The 14,520-nt window shown below is 43.1% G+C and overlaps 1 protein-coding gene across 1 annotated transcript in view; it reads left to right on the top strand.

Annotated features, from left to right (window-relative positions):
- Positions 1–9: 9 nt before the first annotated feature.
- The window catches only part of FRMD4B (FERM domain containing 4B), a 196,861-nt gene continuing 182,350 nt past the window's right edge, over positions 10–14,520 (top strand). Inside the window, exon 1 of the mRNA XM_010861983.1 lies at positions 10–384. Within this exon, the coding sequence (XP_010860285.1) occupies positions 223–384 (162 nt within the window). The 5' untranslated portion in view covers positions 10–222. The remainder of the gene's footprint in view (positions 385–14,520) is intronic.

The following is a 14,520-nucleotide window of genomic DNA, read 5'->3' as shown; positions in this document are numbered from 1 at the left end:
CGCCCGCAGCCGTTGGCTGGCGGGCGCCCAATCCCGGGGCATGCCGCCCGAGCCTGGCCGGGACGCGCCGTGAAAGACCAGTTTGGGGGAAGGCTTGACCTCTGGCGGCCCGCAGAAGCCGGCGTCCGGAGCCCAGGAGGCCGGGCCGCTGCAATCGGGCTCGTTGGGCTGCAGCTGCGGGAGCCCCCAGGGCACCCCCGGGTTCAGCGGGAAGGAGAAGGCATGGCTTCAGTGTTCATGTGCGGAGTGGAGGACCTGCTGTTCAGCGGCAGCCGCTTCGTGTGGAACTTGACCGTGTCCACGCTGCGGAGATGGTACACAGAGAGGCTGCGGGCTTGCCACCAGGTGCTGCGGACGTGGTGCGGGCTTCGGGAAGTGTACCAGGTAAGCCGTGGCGCGCGGCGCCCGAGGGCCCTAGCGGGATGCCTGGCGCTCCTGGGAAACCGCTTCCACCTGTATGATTTTATTGTCCCTCTCCCTCCACCGCTTTCTTTTTCAACTCCTAGCCGACTGCTCGACTCTTGGGTCAAAAGCTCAGCCACTGTAGGTAGCTGCTGCCTGACAAAGCTTGTGAATTTCCCCCAATGTGTAAGGGGCACCCTCAGTGAATTACCTTTGCTTTTGCAGACATCTGTTACAGAGTGATGGTGTTCCGGCAGGGCACTTAGCTCAGAAAGCTGTAGCTTTGCAGCAGAGCCTCTTCAGGGAGCAACTTTGACATTCACATGATTCCTTCCTTTTCATTTCATTGCGGGTGAAGGTAGGCATTTCAGGGAACAAGGATTTCACACTAGTTTATGGATTCACACTCTTCCCTTTGATTTTGCCTTTCCATCAGGCAGCCTCAGCTTGCAAGGCAGCGCCAGGAAAAGCTGATTCTGTGTCTGCTGGCTTTTGGAAGGAAGGACAGCAAATTGTGCACACTTTTGCAGGAGGATGACGGGCTGGGGAGGGGTGTGGTGGCCTGGCTGAGCGTTGGAATGCTAACGTTTGGATTTACTCCCTGTCACACAACACAGCCTCTTTATTTCTCTGCTAGGTCCCGTCCTGCAGGCAAAAAATGCTGCAACTTTGTTCAGTCTCTCTGGGGCTGTAGCTTCCCTTCATTGTTTAAAAACAGTCATTTGTGGATTTAGAAGTCCTGTGCTTTGGCTGTTAATATCATTGAGGTGTTTTTTTAATCGACATTGCATTTAGGAAGCTTCTACCTGGAGTTTAAAGTATAGCACCACGTTTTCTTTCCTGCGATGAAGAATCAGCTTTGTTGCAGATCCTGGATTCTCCCTACTCTGACCATGTTCTCAGTGTGGCTCTAATTCATATGTCATTCTATTGAGTGCCATATCTGATCAAGCTGCTAGTGTTGATAAGCCATTTTCTTCCATCAGTCAGGCAAAATGACAAAGACCAGCACCTGGGATCCAACTGTGGGAACCGGCGTGGCCTTGTCGTCCCTGACATCCACGGCATCCTTGTTAAACTGTGGGAAAGGTTTGTGCTTTCCCGACTCTGCTTTGGATAACGTGCCTGAGATGTCTCGCATTTTGAAAGACTCCAGAAGCCAGGTTGAGAACCAGGGCAGCGTGTGGCAGTTTGAGAGGATTATGGAGCTGTGGAGACAGCCCATCTGGTCACATGACACAGATCACCTGGCTCTTTGGAGTCAGAGGTGTGTCTGCCTCTCAGCCTTTTTCTCTTTGGGGAAATCATTGTTCAGTTTGGTCTGCAGGAGAAGTGACCCTGATCCAGTTATGTTTTCACTTTTTAACATGTGAGAAAGTTTCAAAAGGAGAGCACAGGTACTCTGGTTAACCATGCAACCCTTGTGCCTCTCTCCCAAAGACTCCAGGGACTCACAGCTTACCTCTTCTCCTGGTAGTGAGCCATTCAAAAATGACAGTTTCAGAAGCCTGAGACTCCATACGTTCTTTATAAGGTTGATCCGTAATTACTTTTAAGCAGAACTGCAACTTGAACCTACTGAACTATAGGTTTTCTCTTCTATAAAATGGATCGTGACGGAGCCAGTACCCTCTCGTAATGATAAGGAGAAACACCTAAAATAATGATGACCATCTTTGTTGCTGTTCAGTTGCTCTGTCGTGTCCGACTCTTTGCAACCCCACAGATTGCAGCGCACTAGGCTTCCCTGTCCTTCACTCTCTCAGAGTTTGTTCAAATTCATGTCTATTGAGTCGGCGATGCTGTTTTACAAGTATTGAGCCTTAAGTAATCAAAGTTCATGTCTTTGGAAATAATTTTAAAATATTTTAAAACCTGAGAGAACTATAGATTTTTAAATTGTACAGCATAGTTGTTAGCAAAGAAATTTCCTTTAATGTCTTTCAAATTTGAACAAGAAATATAAATTCTATAGACCTGAGTGGCCATAAAATAGACTGGTTAATACCTTTTACTCCAAGTTAAGTAGACACAGGAGCAAACGCTGCCTCCACCTATGTATGGTCATGAGTAAGTTATTTAATTTTACTACTCTTGTTTCATTGTTTATAAAATGGGAAATATAATAGTACAAACTCTAGAGGTTGATGCAAGACTTAATTGACAGTGCTGAGAGTTTTTAGGACATATTCAGTAAATGTTATCTGCTCTACCAGTTGGGCTATTTTTATTGCAATACGAAAATGAACTCAAAGTAACCTGCAGAACAAACAGTAGGGACTTTTGACACAACTGAAAAATCTAGGAGTAGGATAAACTTCAGGTATGGCTTGATCAGGGCACTCTGGTTGTCCTCCATGATTCTTTCAGCCTTATCTTGTTCATGCAATGGCTGTATCTTATTTGGTTTCCTCCTCGTGATAGCAGATAGCCAAAGTAGTTCCAGGACATAGTCCTACATATCAACCCATTTAGAAAGAAAGAAGATTTCTCAAAGGCATCAACTATCAAAAAATAATTTCCCAATTTGCACTATGACGAGTCAGTTTAGGGTCTGTTCTCACCCCTACTGCCGTGCACTGATTGGCACAGGGAGTGGAAACATAATTCCTGCATTCTCAAAGGGAATGATATGACGCCCAACAGGCCAAAATCATTTTCTAGGGATGAGAGGGAGGCAAAAAAAAAAAAAACCAACTTAATCTTTGTGTATAAAGCATAGATATACATACAGTACATGAACAGATATACAGTCTACTTGTGGAATTTGGGCGGTGAGGTGACTAGCGAACAACATAAATATCTTCAAAGGCTCCTTAAGGGAGTGATAATGAACAAGAAGGTTGAGAAACCCTAAATTTCATCGGTTGGCTTAGGCCACTGGGGTGGCCGCATCATTTCTGAAGCCAAGAGTGAAGTTGGCCCCAGCCAGATGACAAAGCTACCAGACAGTGTCGGGGGGAGTGGAGGGATGAGTCAGTGTCCACTGCATTACCAGAATCTCAAATCTAGAGCTCTTTAAATAAAATGATTATTTTTCAAGATAAGTACAAACACGGATGCACAAATATATTTGTAAGTATCTTGCGACAGTAATGTATTCAAGTTACGGGGGTAGGAGGCCCATCATTAGAATACCTGTATTGCTCTCCCATAATTATACATTCTAAAACTCATAGGGGAATGCTCTACTGTGCTACTCATGTTTCTGGCATGTGAACTTAAAACACCGTAGGGTTACATATTTTATTGAACCCATTTTTTCTTTTTTTTTAAGTGTTGGTTAAACACTTGCTTCTAGTCTCAGTAGTCTTGTTTGTAAGAAAATTGAGGATTCAGTCACTGGAGAGTGAGGGTGGGGCAGGAGAGATCCATTACACGAAATACCTGGCAGTCCCCGGGGGGTGTTTTGTTTATTCATATACTATAAGTGAAATAAGATCTCTACCTATTCGTAAGGAACTTGGCAACCACATCATTGCCTGGCCAGCACAGCCGGGAAGGCATAATTTCTTTGGAATTGAATACTTCCTCCACTCCTAGATATTGGAGAGGCTAGAGACTTAATTTGCCAGAAACCATGAATAATAAAGATACTAGCTACAAGGCATTTCTGTAGTCATGCAACTAAATAAAAAGCAGACTGAGGCTGCACCAAGGCTGCCTTTTAACAAAGACTTGCTTGATGAGTAAAGATTTGAATTTGGTCGACATAGCAGACATGGGACATTCACTCTTCCATTTAGGGCTGAGTATTAAAAGCTGATATATCTCTCTTGTTTTATCTTGCCCAGATGGGTTGCGGTATCACAATTAATTAGGCTTAACAAACAGTTGAGGCGGAAAATGATGGGAGAGTGTCGTTGAAAAAGGATCAACACTCTCTGCTTTTTATTAAGTGTGACGTGTTCTAACAAAGCCCTCAGTTTGTTACTTGGGATATGTTTTCCTTTCATCTCCAACGTCTCAAAGGTAGAATTTCTTGCAAACCCTGAATGGAGTCATTTGCCTCCAGGAGGAGGCACTTTGGACAGAATCTAGGGTACTTCAGTGACCATAACAGACTGGGTTAGCCCCCTGGGGCAGACAGCTGGCAGTGATGGGCAGCAGGCATGCCAGATCACGGCAGAGGCTGTGGGCTCCAACTTGAGCAAATCTGACCTTGAGTGGATTGCTTTTTCTCTCTGAGCCCCATTTCCTCCTGAGTAAGAGAGGAGAACTGAAGCCTTGGCATTCTGGATAGTGTAAAAAATTCATGAGATAATGTGTGTAACACTGAATGCCTTGAGTGGCACAAGGACATAAATAAACGTTAGCTGTCAGGTACATAAAGAACTGAATACCAGACCCGAAGAAGGTATCTGATAAAGGATTGCTTAGGGTTTTAATTATTGTTTTTATAAGTGAGACTGATTCTCTGGAAACTGAATTTCCATCTTTATATGCAAAAATGTTCAGTAAGAGAGACTATGGAATCTCCCACACAGCCAATGTAGGGTAGACCTTAGGTATCTGGGCTTGTATTCCACACAGTAGATCCACATTTTTTGATGGCCCGTACAAAAATCTAGGAGGTCGCAGGCAGCTAGCGATAGGGTCTCTGAAGAGATAATCTCTTTATATTCCAAGATTCTGATGACCCATAAATCACTAACACCTGAACTTTGCATCCCGCCATATTGGTTATGGAAGACCAAGTCTCCAAATGGCAGTCGTTCATTGAGCTTTCAGTGACCTGTGTACGTTTCAAACCATACATCCTTTGCTTGGCCCCACCTTCCACTCTCCAGAGCCCCCGGAATTACAGAGGGCAGAAGTGGGGCTGACAAATTACAACCCACAGGGGAAGACTGGCCTGCCTCCTGTTTTTGTAAATAAAATTTTATTGGCTTGCTGCTAAGTCACTGCAGTCGTGTCCAACTCTGTGCGACCCCATAGACGGCAGCCACCAGGTTCCCCCATCCCTGGGATTCTCCAGGCAAGAACACTGGAGTGGGTTGCCATTTCCTTCTCCAATGCAGGAAAGTGAAAAGTGAAAGTGAAGTCACTCAGTCGTGTCCGACTCTTGCGACCCCATGGACTGCAGCCTACCAGGTTCCTGCATCCATGGGATTTTCCAGGCAAGAGTACTGGAGTGGGTACCACAGCCCTACTCATTCATTTACATGTTGTCCATGGCTTCTTTGAAAAACAATGGCAGAACCAAATTGTTGTAACTCAACTAGTTCCAGTTGAATAGTTGATACAAAGAATGTATCGGCCACAAAGCTGAAAATATTTACTATTAGGTTTTTTAAAATGGAGAAAGTTTGCCAGTCCTCAGACTAGAAAAAACAATATATTGGGCAGAGAATGCTAGAGGAAGAAAAGTTTAGAATTTAATCATAGAGAAATAGAACTTGAAGGAATATGGAAGAATTTTCTCATAAAAAACCTAGTCTCTAGGAAATGAATAAACAATATTCAGGATCAGTGTTCAGTCTGCCTTTGTTAGGTCCTTCACTGTAGAACATGGTTGGAGTTACAGATTGAGTCATTCATTTGTCCATATATTCATACCTAAAATAATTATCAGGGGCTTACTATGTCCCAGTTCCTGTGCCGAGGTGTTAGTAAGACAAAGTCAAGTAGATTGTCTCCTGTGTTCAGGGAGTCTATTGTCAAGTAGGGGAGACATTTAAGAAAATGAAACTCTGTGGAAGGGTTTTACCTGGGTCCTTCAAGTGCTTAGGGAGTTTTAATCAGACAGGAGTAAAGCGAACGGGGAGGGATAATGGAAGCCAAGGAGACTTCCTACAGGAAGTGATTCTCAAGCTGAAGTTGAAAGGACAAGTTGGAGTTAGGTGGAGAAAGGCAGATGGGCAGGCATTTCAGGCCGTTTCAGTGGGGAAACAAGCTCTAGGGTAGGGGGATGGTTATAACGAGTTTTTAAGGTTGATGAGGAAAGAGGGGCTTCCCGGGTGGCACTAGTGATAAAGAGCCCACCTACCAATACAGGAGACATAAGAGGCGCGGGTTCGATCCCTGAGTCGGGAAGATCCCCTGGAGGAGGGCATGGCAACCGCCTCCAGTATTCTTGCCTGGAGAATCCCATGGACAGAGGAGCCTGGTGGGCTACAGTCCATAGAGTTGCAAAGAGTTGGACACAACTGAAGCAACTTAGCACACATGCACGAGGAAAGAGAGAGAGAGACAAAGTCAGAGACAGGGTTTCATTGGGGATAACATCCAAATTTGAATGGTCTTTTATTTTAAGATTAGGATTTGATGTTTTTCTTCAGAACCTTGAGGGCAGGAGACGGGTTAAGTTAGAGCTGTCCCTGGCAGGAGTGAGGCTGATAGATGCCAAGGGTGGGGGCATAGTGGAGCAGGAAAGGAGGGGACCTTAGGAGGCTGTTGCAATGATGTATGTGTGTTGCTCAGAATAGGGTAGGTTTTACTATGGCAACAAACAGTCCCAACATCCTAATGGCTTAAAGAAATAAAAGTTTATTTTCAGTTCAGACTACCTGTCCAATTGCAGGTTGGCTGGAAGCTCTGCTCATCACTGTCACTCAGGTTCACAGAATGTTCCTGAACATTGCCAGTCGCCATAATAGAGAGTGAAGAGCTCTTCAGGGCTTTGCACTGGCAATTCAGTGCTTGGTCTCTAAGTAACTCATGTCACTTGTTTCAAGTCATTGGTCACATCACTCACTCGACCACAAGGTCCAGGGAAAGCAGTCCTTCCACTGAACAGCATGAATGTTGGTGCAGATTTGGTTCCTTAAGAAGCAGACTCTGAAACAGATTAACAAGCAGGAAGTTTACTAGAGAGTGCTCTGAGGATCTCTACTGTAGAGAGAATAGAAAGAAGTAGGATTGAACAGAGAGAGAAACTGGGTTACAGTTCAGGCTTAACAAAGACTCCAGCTGACCTCACCGGTGGCTCTGAACCTAAAAGTTGTCTCCAGCTGGAACAAGAGGTCTGGGTGTCCCCACCCCACCTTCATCACCCCATCATTGGAGATGGGCTGCCCTTGAGTCAGTGGTATGTTCTTGAAGTAGACTTCTCTCTTTAATTCCTTAAATAAAATCTGAGATGACAGCTCAAAAATCTCTAGGCAGCTGATGGAATAAGTCTGGGCAGCTCATCACACAGCATATTATGCAAATGTCTGTCCGAAAGGTGCTAGGGTCAAAACCTGAACTGTGGCAGGGCCAGTGGGAAGGAAGTAAAGTAAAGGGATTGCACTGATGTGAAGGATGAAGAATCGAGCTTTAAAACATGGCAGTCTCCCAACTGGCTCTTATGCTCTGTTGAATGAATTGTGCAACCATGGAGTTAGTTAATAGTAGCAACACATACACAAAGAAGCGAAAACTTGGTTGATAAAGGAAATATGAGTCTACTTACCACTGAGGAAATTGGGATGCCAAAAATTGATAAGAAAACTATCTTAACATCTGAGCCCATTGTTTAGCATAAATAAATTTCTAAAGGACTGTATGATTCAAGATCAGCACAATCAGTCGCAGGATCTTTAAAAAGCATTTTTGAACCCGTGTTGTACAGTCTGTAAAACATCAAGTTAAGAATAGACTCTCTTGCCCTTTTCAGGTTGGTGTTTGTTTTTCTCCTTCCATCTTTCCCTGGTGGAGCTGTAGCATAAAATAACTTCCTGTTCGTCCCCTACTTATGTTTCTTCTGAACATTATGTTTGGGATGTCCAGTTTGGTTGTGGAAAAGTGTGAATGACTCAAATGGGATAAAAAAAATTGAAATTAAAATCCATAAGTAATTATATATGTGTGTGTGCATATACATACCTAAAAGATAAAAATTCTGACATTCGTGAAATTAACTTTAGCCATGAGAGAAGCTGGTCAATATGGTAAATTAAATAGAACCATTTCCTCCTATTATCCTAATCATTTTTAGTTTCTTGAATTTTGTGTGTGGGCAAAGCTCATTGCTTAAGTAATTATTTTCTCCTTAACTAGCGTTTTTATATCGTCTTACTGTCTTGACAAATAGCTACTAATTATTAAGCAGCTACTCTGTGCTCCGCCTTGTGCTTGGTACTTTACATGTATTATCTTTTTTTAAAGAAATATATCTTTGGGGAAATATTTCAATATACAAAAGTATAAGTGATAATATAGGTAAAAACCCACATACCCACCACTTAGTTTTAAGGCATCTTAATATTTTACCATGTTTTCTCTCGAAACTTTTTTTTTGTAATATGATAAAAATTTACAGAATCAGTTGAAACCATGTTTTTACCTCTCCTTTCTCCCTAAAAATAGTCCTATTCTGAATTTCATGGTTTTCATCCCCAGGCACATCTTTCTCATTTTGCCGCATATATTTATATCTATAAACAATATATATTATTTTTGTGTTTGTAAAATTTAAATAAGGATGTGTCATTCTGCTACCTTATTTTTCTCTCAACAGGCTTTTGGGACCTGTCTCTAAATTCATTTTAACTCTTATATTCCATTCCCTTAAACATACCAACCTCTTGTTGATGGACATTTAGGTTGTTGGCAAAGTTTTAGTGTCCCCAACATACTACACTGAAAAGGTTGTGTTTGTCTTTTTGTGCTTGTGAGCAAGAGCTTCTCCAGAGTATATACTAAAAGGGAGACTTACTAGATTTTTGGCTTTAATAGATGTTGTGCCTTTATTTTTTCTGTCCTTACAATCACTCTTCAAGATGATATCATGAATCCCACCTCATTGGTTTTATATACTTATTAGCTAATAAGACATTGCGCTGAAGTTTGAACCGAGCTCTAAAGCTCATGAATGATATCATGATTCAGCATCACGTCTTATTAGCTAGTAAGTATATAAAACACTTAGCCTTTTGCCCTGACTTGCAGCTTTATTAAAAAGATATATAAAGGTAGTATCTCATTTATTCACTTATTTGCTCAACAAACATTGGGTGAAAACATAGCTGAGTGCTTAAAAACGAAATGTGTAAACTTCTTGAATTCAAATCCTAACTTCCCTTTTGTTAGCTATGTGAGTTCTCAGAGATTGTTCTCATTAACTTTTTTCTGGGACTTCTCTGGCAGTCCAGTGTTTGGGACTTTGCCTTCCAATATCGGAGGTGCAGGTTAAAGCCTTGGTTTGGGAACTAAGATCCCACATGCCTTGGTGAGCAAAAAAAACAGAATATAAAAAGCAGATACAATATTGTAGCAAATTCAATAAAGACTTTAAATTACATCTAAAAAATATTTTTTAAAACTTTTTTCTGCTGTAAAATATGGTTAATTATAGTGCCTCCCTTAAAGAGTTATGCTCCCAGGATTGTTATAAAAATAAAATGCATTAATATTTGAAAGCACTAAAACAGTGTTGGATGTATTCATGGATGGATAGATGGACAGTGGATGGACAAGGAGATGGATGGACGGACAGATGGGCAGATGCTTGGGTGGATGGACAAATGGTTGGACTGAACTGATGATTGGGTGGATAGATGAATGGATGGATGGATAAAAGAATGGATGGACAGACAGATGGGAAGATGGTTGGATGGCTAGATGAACAGATGAACTAATGGTTGGATGGATGGATGAATCTCTCACAATTATCTTCATATGTGCAGTCCTCACCATCTTATGCATATGCATAACCTTTGGAGCTTTTAAAATCTGCAGAAGCCTTGGCTCCAACATCCTCTCTCTTCTCCAAATTAAGAACTAGAGTCTAATGTAGCAAGTAGGAAAGGGGCCCACTGACCACTGCACAGAGATCCTGTGCTCACATGGTTTCATGGCAAGCATTTTATCAGAGACTCTGTCTTCCTAATGCTGTTGTCTTCTTCGTTTATTCTTTGAAGGCAAAGATTCTCATAAATGTTTAATTGTTTCCTTTTTTTCTCCAAGATGAAGGCATTAAACTTTCTCTCTCTCAACCCTGAACCCTACTCTGGTATGACCGAGAGCCCTAGATTCTCACGTATAAAGGCTCTGGGGCCCCACTTACTGATGGCATTCTCATCCGTGTAAGTGCTCTTCTGATGTGATTCTTAAATTTCCAACTGCTTAGGAGACCGCTATTACAGGCATCATGCTATGCTTGGGTAAAGTAGCCAGCAAACATTTTTACAGGAATTAGTTAGTCTCATTAAAATGTGATTAGATGCCTATTAGCTAAAAGAGAAAAGAGAGAAATAAAATGGGCTTTGGTCAGCTGGGCCTGGGTTACAAATCAAGACTTCATCACTTACCTGCTGTGTGACCTTGGGCCAAGTGACTTCATTGCTCTGAACTTGTTTCTTATACAAAAGATAAAATAAGATGTACATTTTAAGTTTGATATAAAAGTGTAATATGGATTCAGAAAAGGTAGCTTTTCCAATGTAAATGTTTGGGTGCCTTACAAAGTTGATCCTAAAGCCTGAAATTATCATGCTAGTCATGAATAGTGCAAACTGTGATCAGGAATTAAACCCAAATGCCCACATATACTAGCTGTGTGTCATGAGCAAGTTACATGCTCTCTTCGTGCCCCCTTTTCTCACCTATGTGATGGGGATGGTATTATAATAGTGCCTGCCTCTTGGGATTATTGAGGGGACAACACAAGATTACATAATAAAGGTCTCTCTGGGGTACCTGGCTCAAAATCAGCAGTTAAGGAGTGTCATTTTTACTTAATGAACATTTTATATGTTGTCAGACAGCGCTAAGCATTTGGCCACGCTGCACGTCTTGCAGGATCTTACTTCCCTGACCAGGGATCGAACCCAGCACCTCGGCAGGGAAAGCACCATATTCTAACCACTGGACCACTGGGAAATTCCCTAAGCATTTCATATTTACCATTTCATTTAATTCTCCTAACAATGACATGAAGTAGGCACTATAAAACCCACTTGGCAGACATAAACATTGTTTAGCATGTTAAGTCACTTAGCCAAGAGCAAAGATGGAGGATTCAGATCTGTCTAAATCCATCCCTCAGCCACTGCATGGAATGGGCGTGGTTTGCAAACCAGTCAGCCTCTTCCTTTTCCACGTGTGCCTTCATTGAGTCCTTTCTAGCACTTTTCCGGCCTCTAATCTCTGCCTCTACCCAACCCTGTAGTCATAGCAGGTATTAATAAACCCATTGAGACTGAATGACTAATGCCATTTTCCCTCTACAGTCTACTCCCAGCCCAGTCTCCAGAGTGGTTTGTTAAATGTTAAGTCAGATCATGTCATCCATCGTCTTGTTCAGAACCCTGTAATGACTAACAACTCAGAAAAAGCCCGTCTCACTTTTAACCTACCAGCTGCTGCATAATGGATACCTTCTTCTCTAGTGTCCTTCACCAACCACCCCCAGCAGACACGCTCAACTTCTGGTCTTTTTATTATTACTAATGTTAGCATTCTATTCACTGTATTTGTGTATGCGTGTGTATTCTAGTTAATAGTTGACATATAACATTATATTTGTTTCAAGTGTACAGCATAATGATTCAATATTTATATATATTGTGAAATGGTTACCACAATAAGTCTAGTTAACTTCCATCGCCACACAGTTACAGATTTTTTGTTCCTATAATGATAGCTTTTAAGAGCTACTGTCTTAGCAACTTTCAAACATACAATACAATATTATTAACTATAGTGCCACGTGGTACATTACATCCCTTGACCTATTTATTTTAGAAAGTTTATGCCTTTTCATCCCCTTCACCCGTTTCACCCTCCCTCCAAGCCCTGCCTTTGCATGTGTGTTCAATCGTGTCCGACTCTTTGCAACCCCATGGACTGCAGTCTGCCAGGCTCATCTGTCCATGGAATTTTTCAGGCAAAACTACTGGAGTGAGTTGCCATTTCCTACTCTAGGGGATCTTCCCACCCCCAGGGTCAAACCCGCATCTCCTGGATCTCCTGCATTGGCAGGCAGACTCTTTATCACTGAACCTCTTGGGAAGCCCACCTCTGGCCAACCACCAATCTGTGTCAGTGAGCTGCCTTGACCTCTGGTCTCAACTTGAGATGCTCTTTCTCTCTGTAAGTCTTCTCCAGCAACACGGAACTCTTTGCTGTTCCTTCAGCCCTGCCAATGCATTCCATCCTCAGAGCCTTTGCCCTTGGCATTTTCTCTGCCTGGAACTTTGTCACCCAGAGGGTCACGAGACATGCTTCCCCCTTTACTTCCTGCAGATCTTTCTTCAGATGCCACCCAACCAGTGAGGCCACCCCGGGCTGTTCTCTTATTCTGCTTTATTCTTCTCTGTAACCCTATCACCACCTGACGTTAGGAAATCTATTTGCTTAGGTGCTTACTATGTTTCCCCAACCGGAATGTTAGCTGATGAGGTGGAGAAACTTTGCTTTGTTCACTGCAGTGTCCTCAGCTCCTGAAACATAATATTCCTTCAGAAATAGTTCTTGACTAAATGAACAAACTAGCTCAGTCAGTAGGGCATGAGAATCTTAATCTCAAGGTCGTGGGTTCGAGCCCCACATTCAGTGAAGTTTTGGGCTTCACTGGTAGCTCAGACGGTAAAGAATCTGCCTGCAATGCGGGAAACCTGGGTTTGATCCCTGGATTGGACGTTCCCCTGGAGGATGGCATGGCAACCCACTCCAGTATTCTTGCCTGGAGAATCCCATGGACAGAGGAGCCTGGAGGGTTGCAAAGAGTCCGACATGCTAAGCGCAGCACAAATGAACAAAGGGATCTGCTTCACATTTTAAAAAACTTGCTCTAGCCACTGTGGCGGGGAAGGGTGGGGAATGGTAAGAGCAGTCAGGAGGCCGTTTCTGATGCCCAGCCGAGGGACAGTGTACTGGGGTGGGCTGGAATGGTGGCCGCACGTGCTATAGGAAGAAGCTAGGAATTTGGAGCAGGAGGCTGCTGCACGAAGGGGACTCTGTCCAACGAGAATGTTTACAGTCTATGAAGTTTTGGAAACATCCAGGACGAGGCCGTGTGTGTTGAAATGGATTTGTGTCTGTGTGTGTTTACTCTTTTTCATTATGGAAAATAGCCCCAAGCCAGTGTAAGCTGATTGCGAGTAGTTCTCTGAAAGTCATTCCGTTAAGGAAACAGAGGGCAGAGAGCAGAGCGAGATGTTTCCTCCCACCCCTGTAAAACAGGGTCAGTCAGGGACCCCGGCTTCTGTGTTCTACCAGCTGCAAGTCCCCGCCCGTGCCCAGCCCAGGGTGTGGAAGCTGGCAGTTTCTGCAGTTCTCGTCAGCGCTGACTGTCAAGTGATCTCTGTTTCCTGTGCCCGGCCCTGTGGTTAAGCTCTGGAAGGTGCCCTCTTTGGCCTGACCAATGCTGACAAACGTTTCAGACCCCTGGCTTTCTCTTCGTGGCACTCTGTGGAAGTTGATTATCATTCTGACCCTGGCCCAGATCATTCCCATCCCCTGGAAATAAGGATGGATGGACCCTTTGGATTTGCCTGGATTCCTGGGAGGAAAAAAAACTTTCTTTCTGCTCTTCATTAGTGTTAAATTAAAAGCTTGCTATCCCTAAGTCTTTGGCTATGTCCAAGCTTTTTAAAATTCTGCAAGTACAGACAATATAAAGAGAGTTTGACCCATTGAGTTACAAGAGCTGGGTTATGGTGTCTAATTATCAACCTCAAATAATGACGGAATCATTCGGAGAAGGCAATGGCAACCCACTCCAGTAGTCTTGCCTGGAAAGTCCCATGGATGGAGGAGCCTGGTGGGTTGCAGTCCATGGAGTCACTAAGAGTCCGGCACGACTGAGCAACTTTACTTTCACTTTTCAGTTTCACGCATTGGAGAAGGAAATGGCAACCCACTCCAGTATTCTTGCCTGGAGAATCCCAGGGACAGAGGAGCCTAGTGGGCTGCCGTCTATGGGTTCTCACAGAGTCGGACACGACTGAAGTGACTTAGCAGCAGTAGCAGCATAATCTTTCAGAACAAAAAGGAATATGAGGCATTTACCAAATATTTCCTGAAGACAAAGTGCACTTACTTTTAACCAATAGTTAAATATCAGCTTTTAAATGTAATCAGAGTTTTAAGTTTGAAGCAGTTTGGTTCAGGATATGAAGAATCTTAACCATCAACTCATTTAAATTTATGGGGTCTTTCCTTCCTTAAGATTTTGTATATTAATCTTTC

This window comes from Bison bison, unplaced genomic scaffold, assembly GCF_000754665.1.
Source record: "Bison bison bison isolate TAMUID 2011002044 unplaced genomic scaffold, Bison_UMD1.0 scf7180017864474, whole genome shotgun sequence".
Taxonomy (NCBI): Eukaryota; Metazoa; Chordata; class Mammalia; order Artiodactyla; family Bovidae; genus Bison; species Bison bison.
This window is presented reverse-complemented; position numbering and strand designations above follow the sequence as displayed.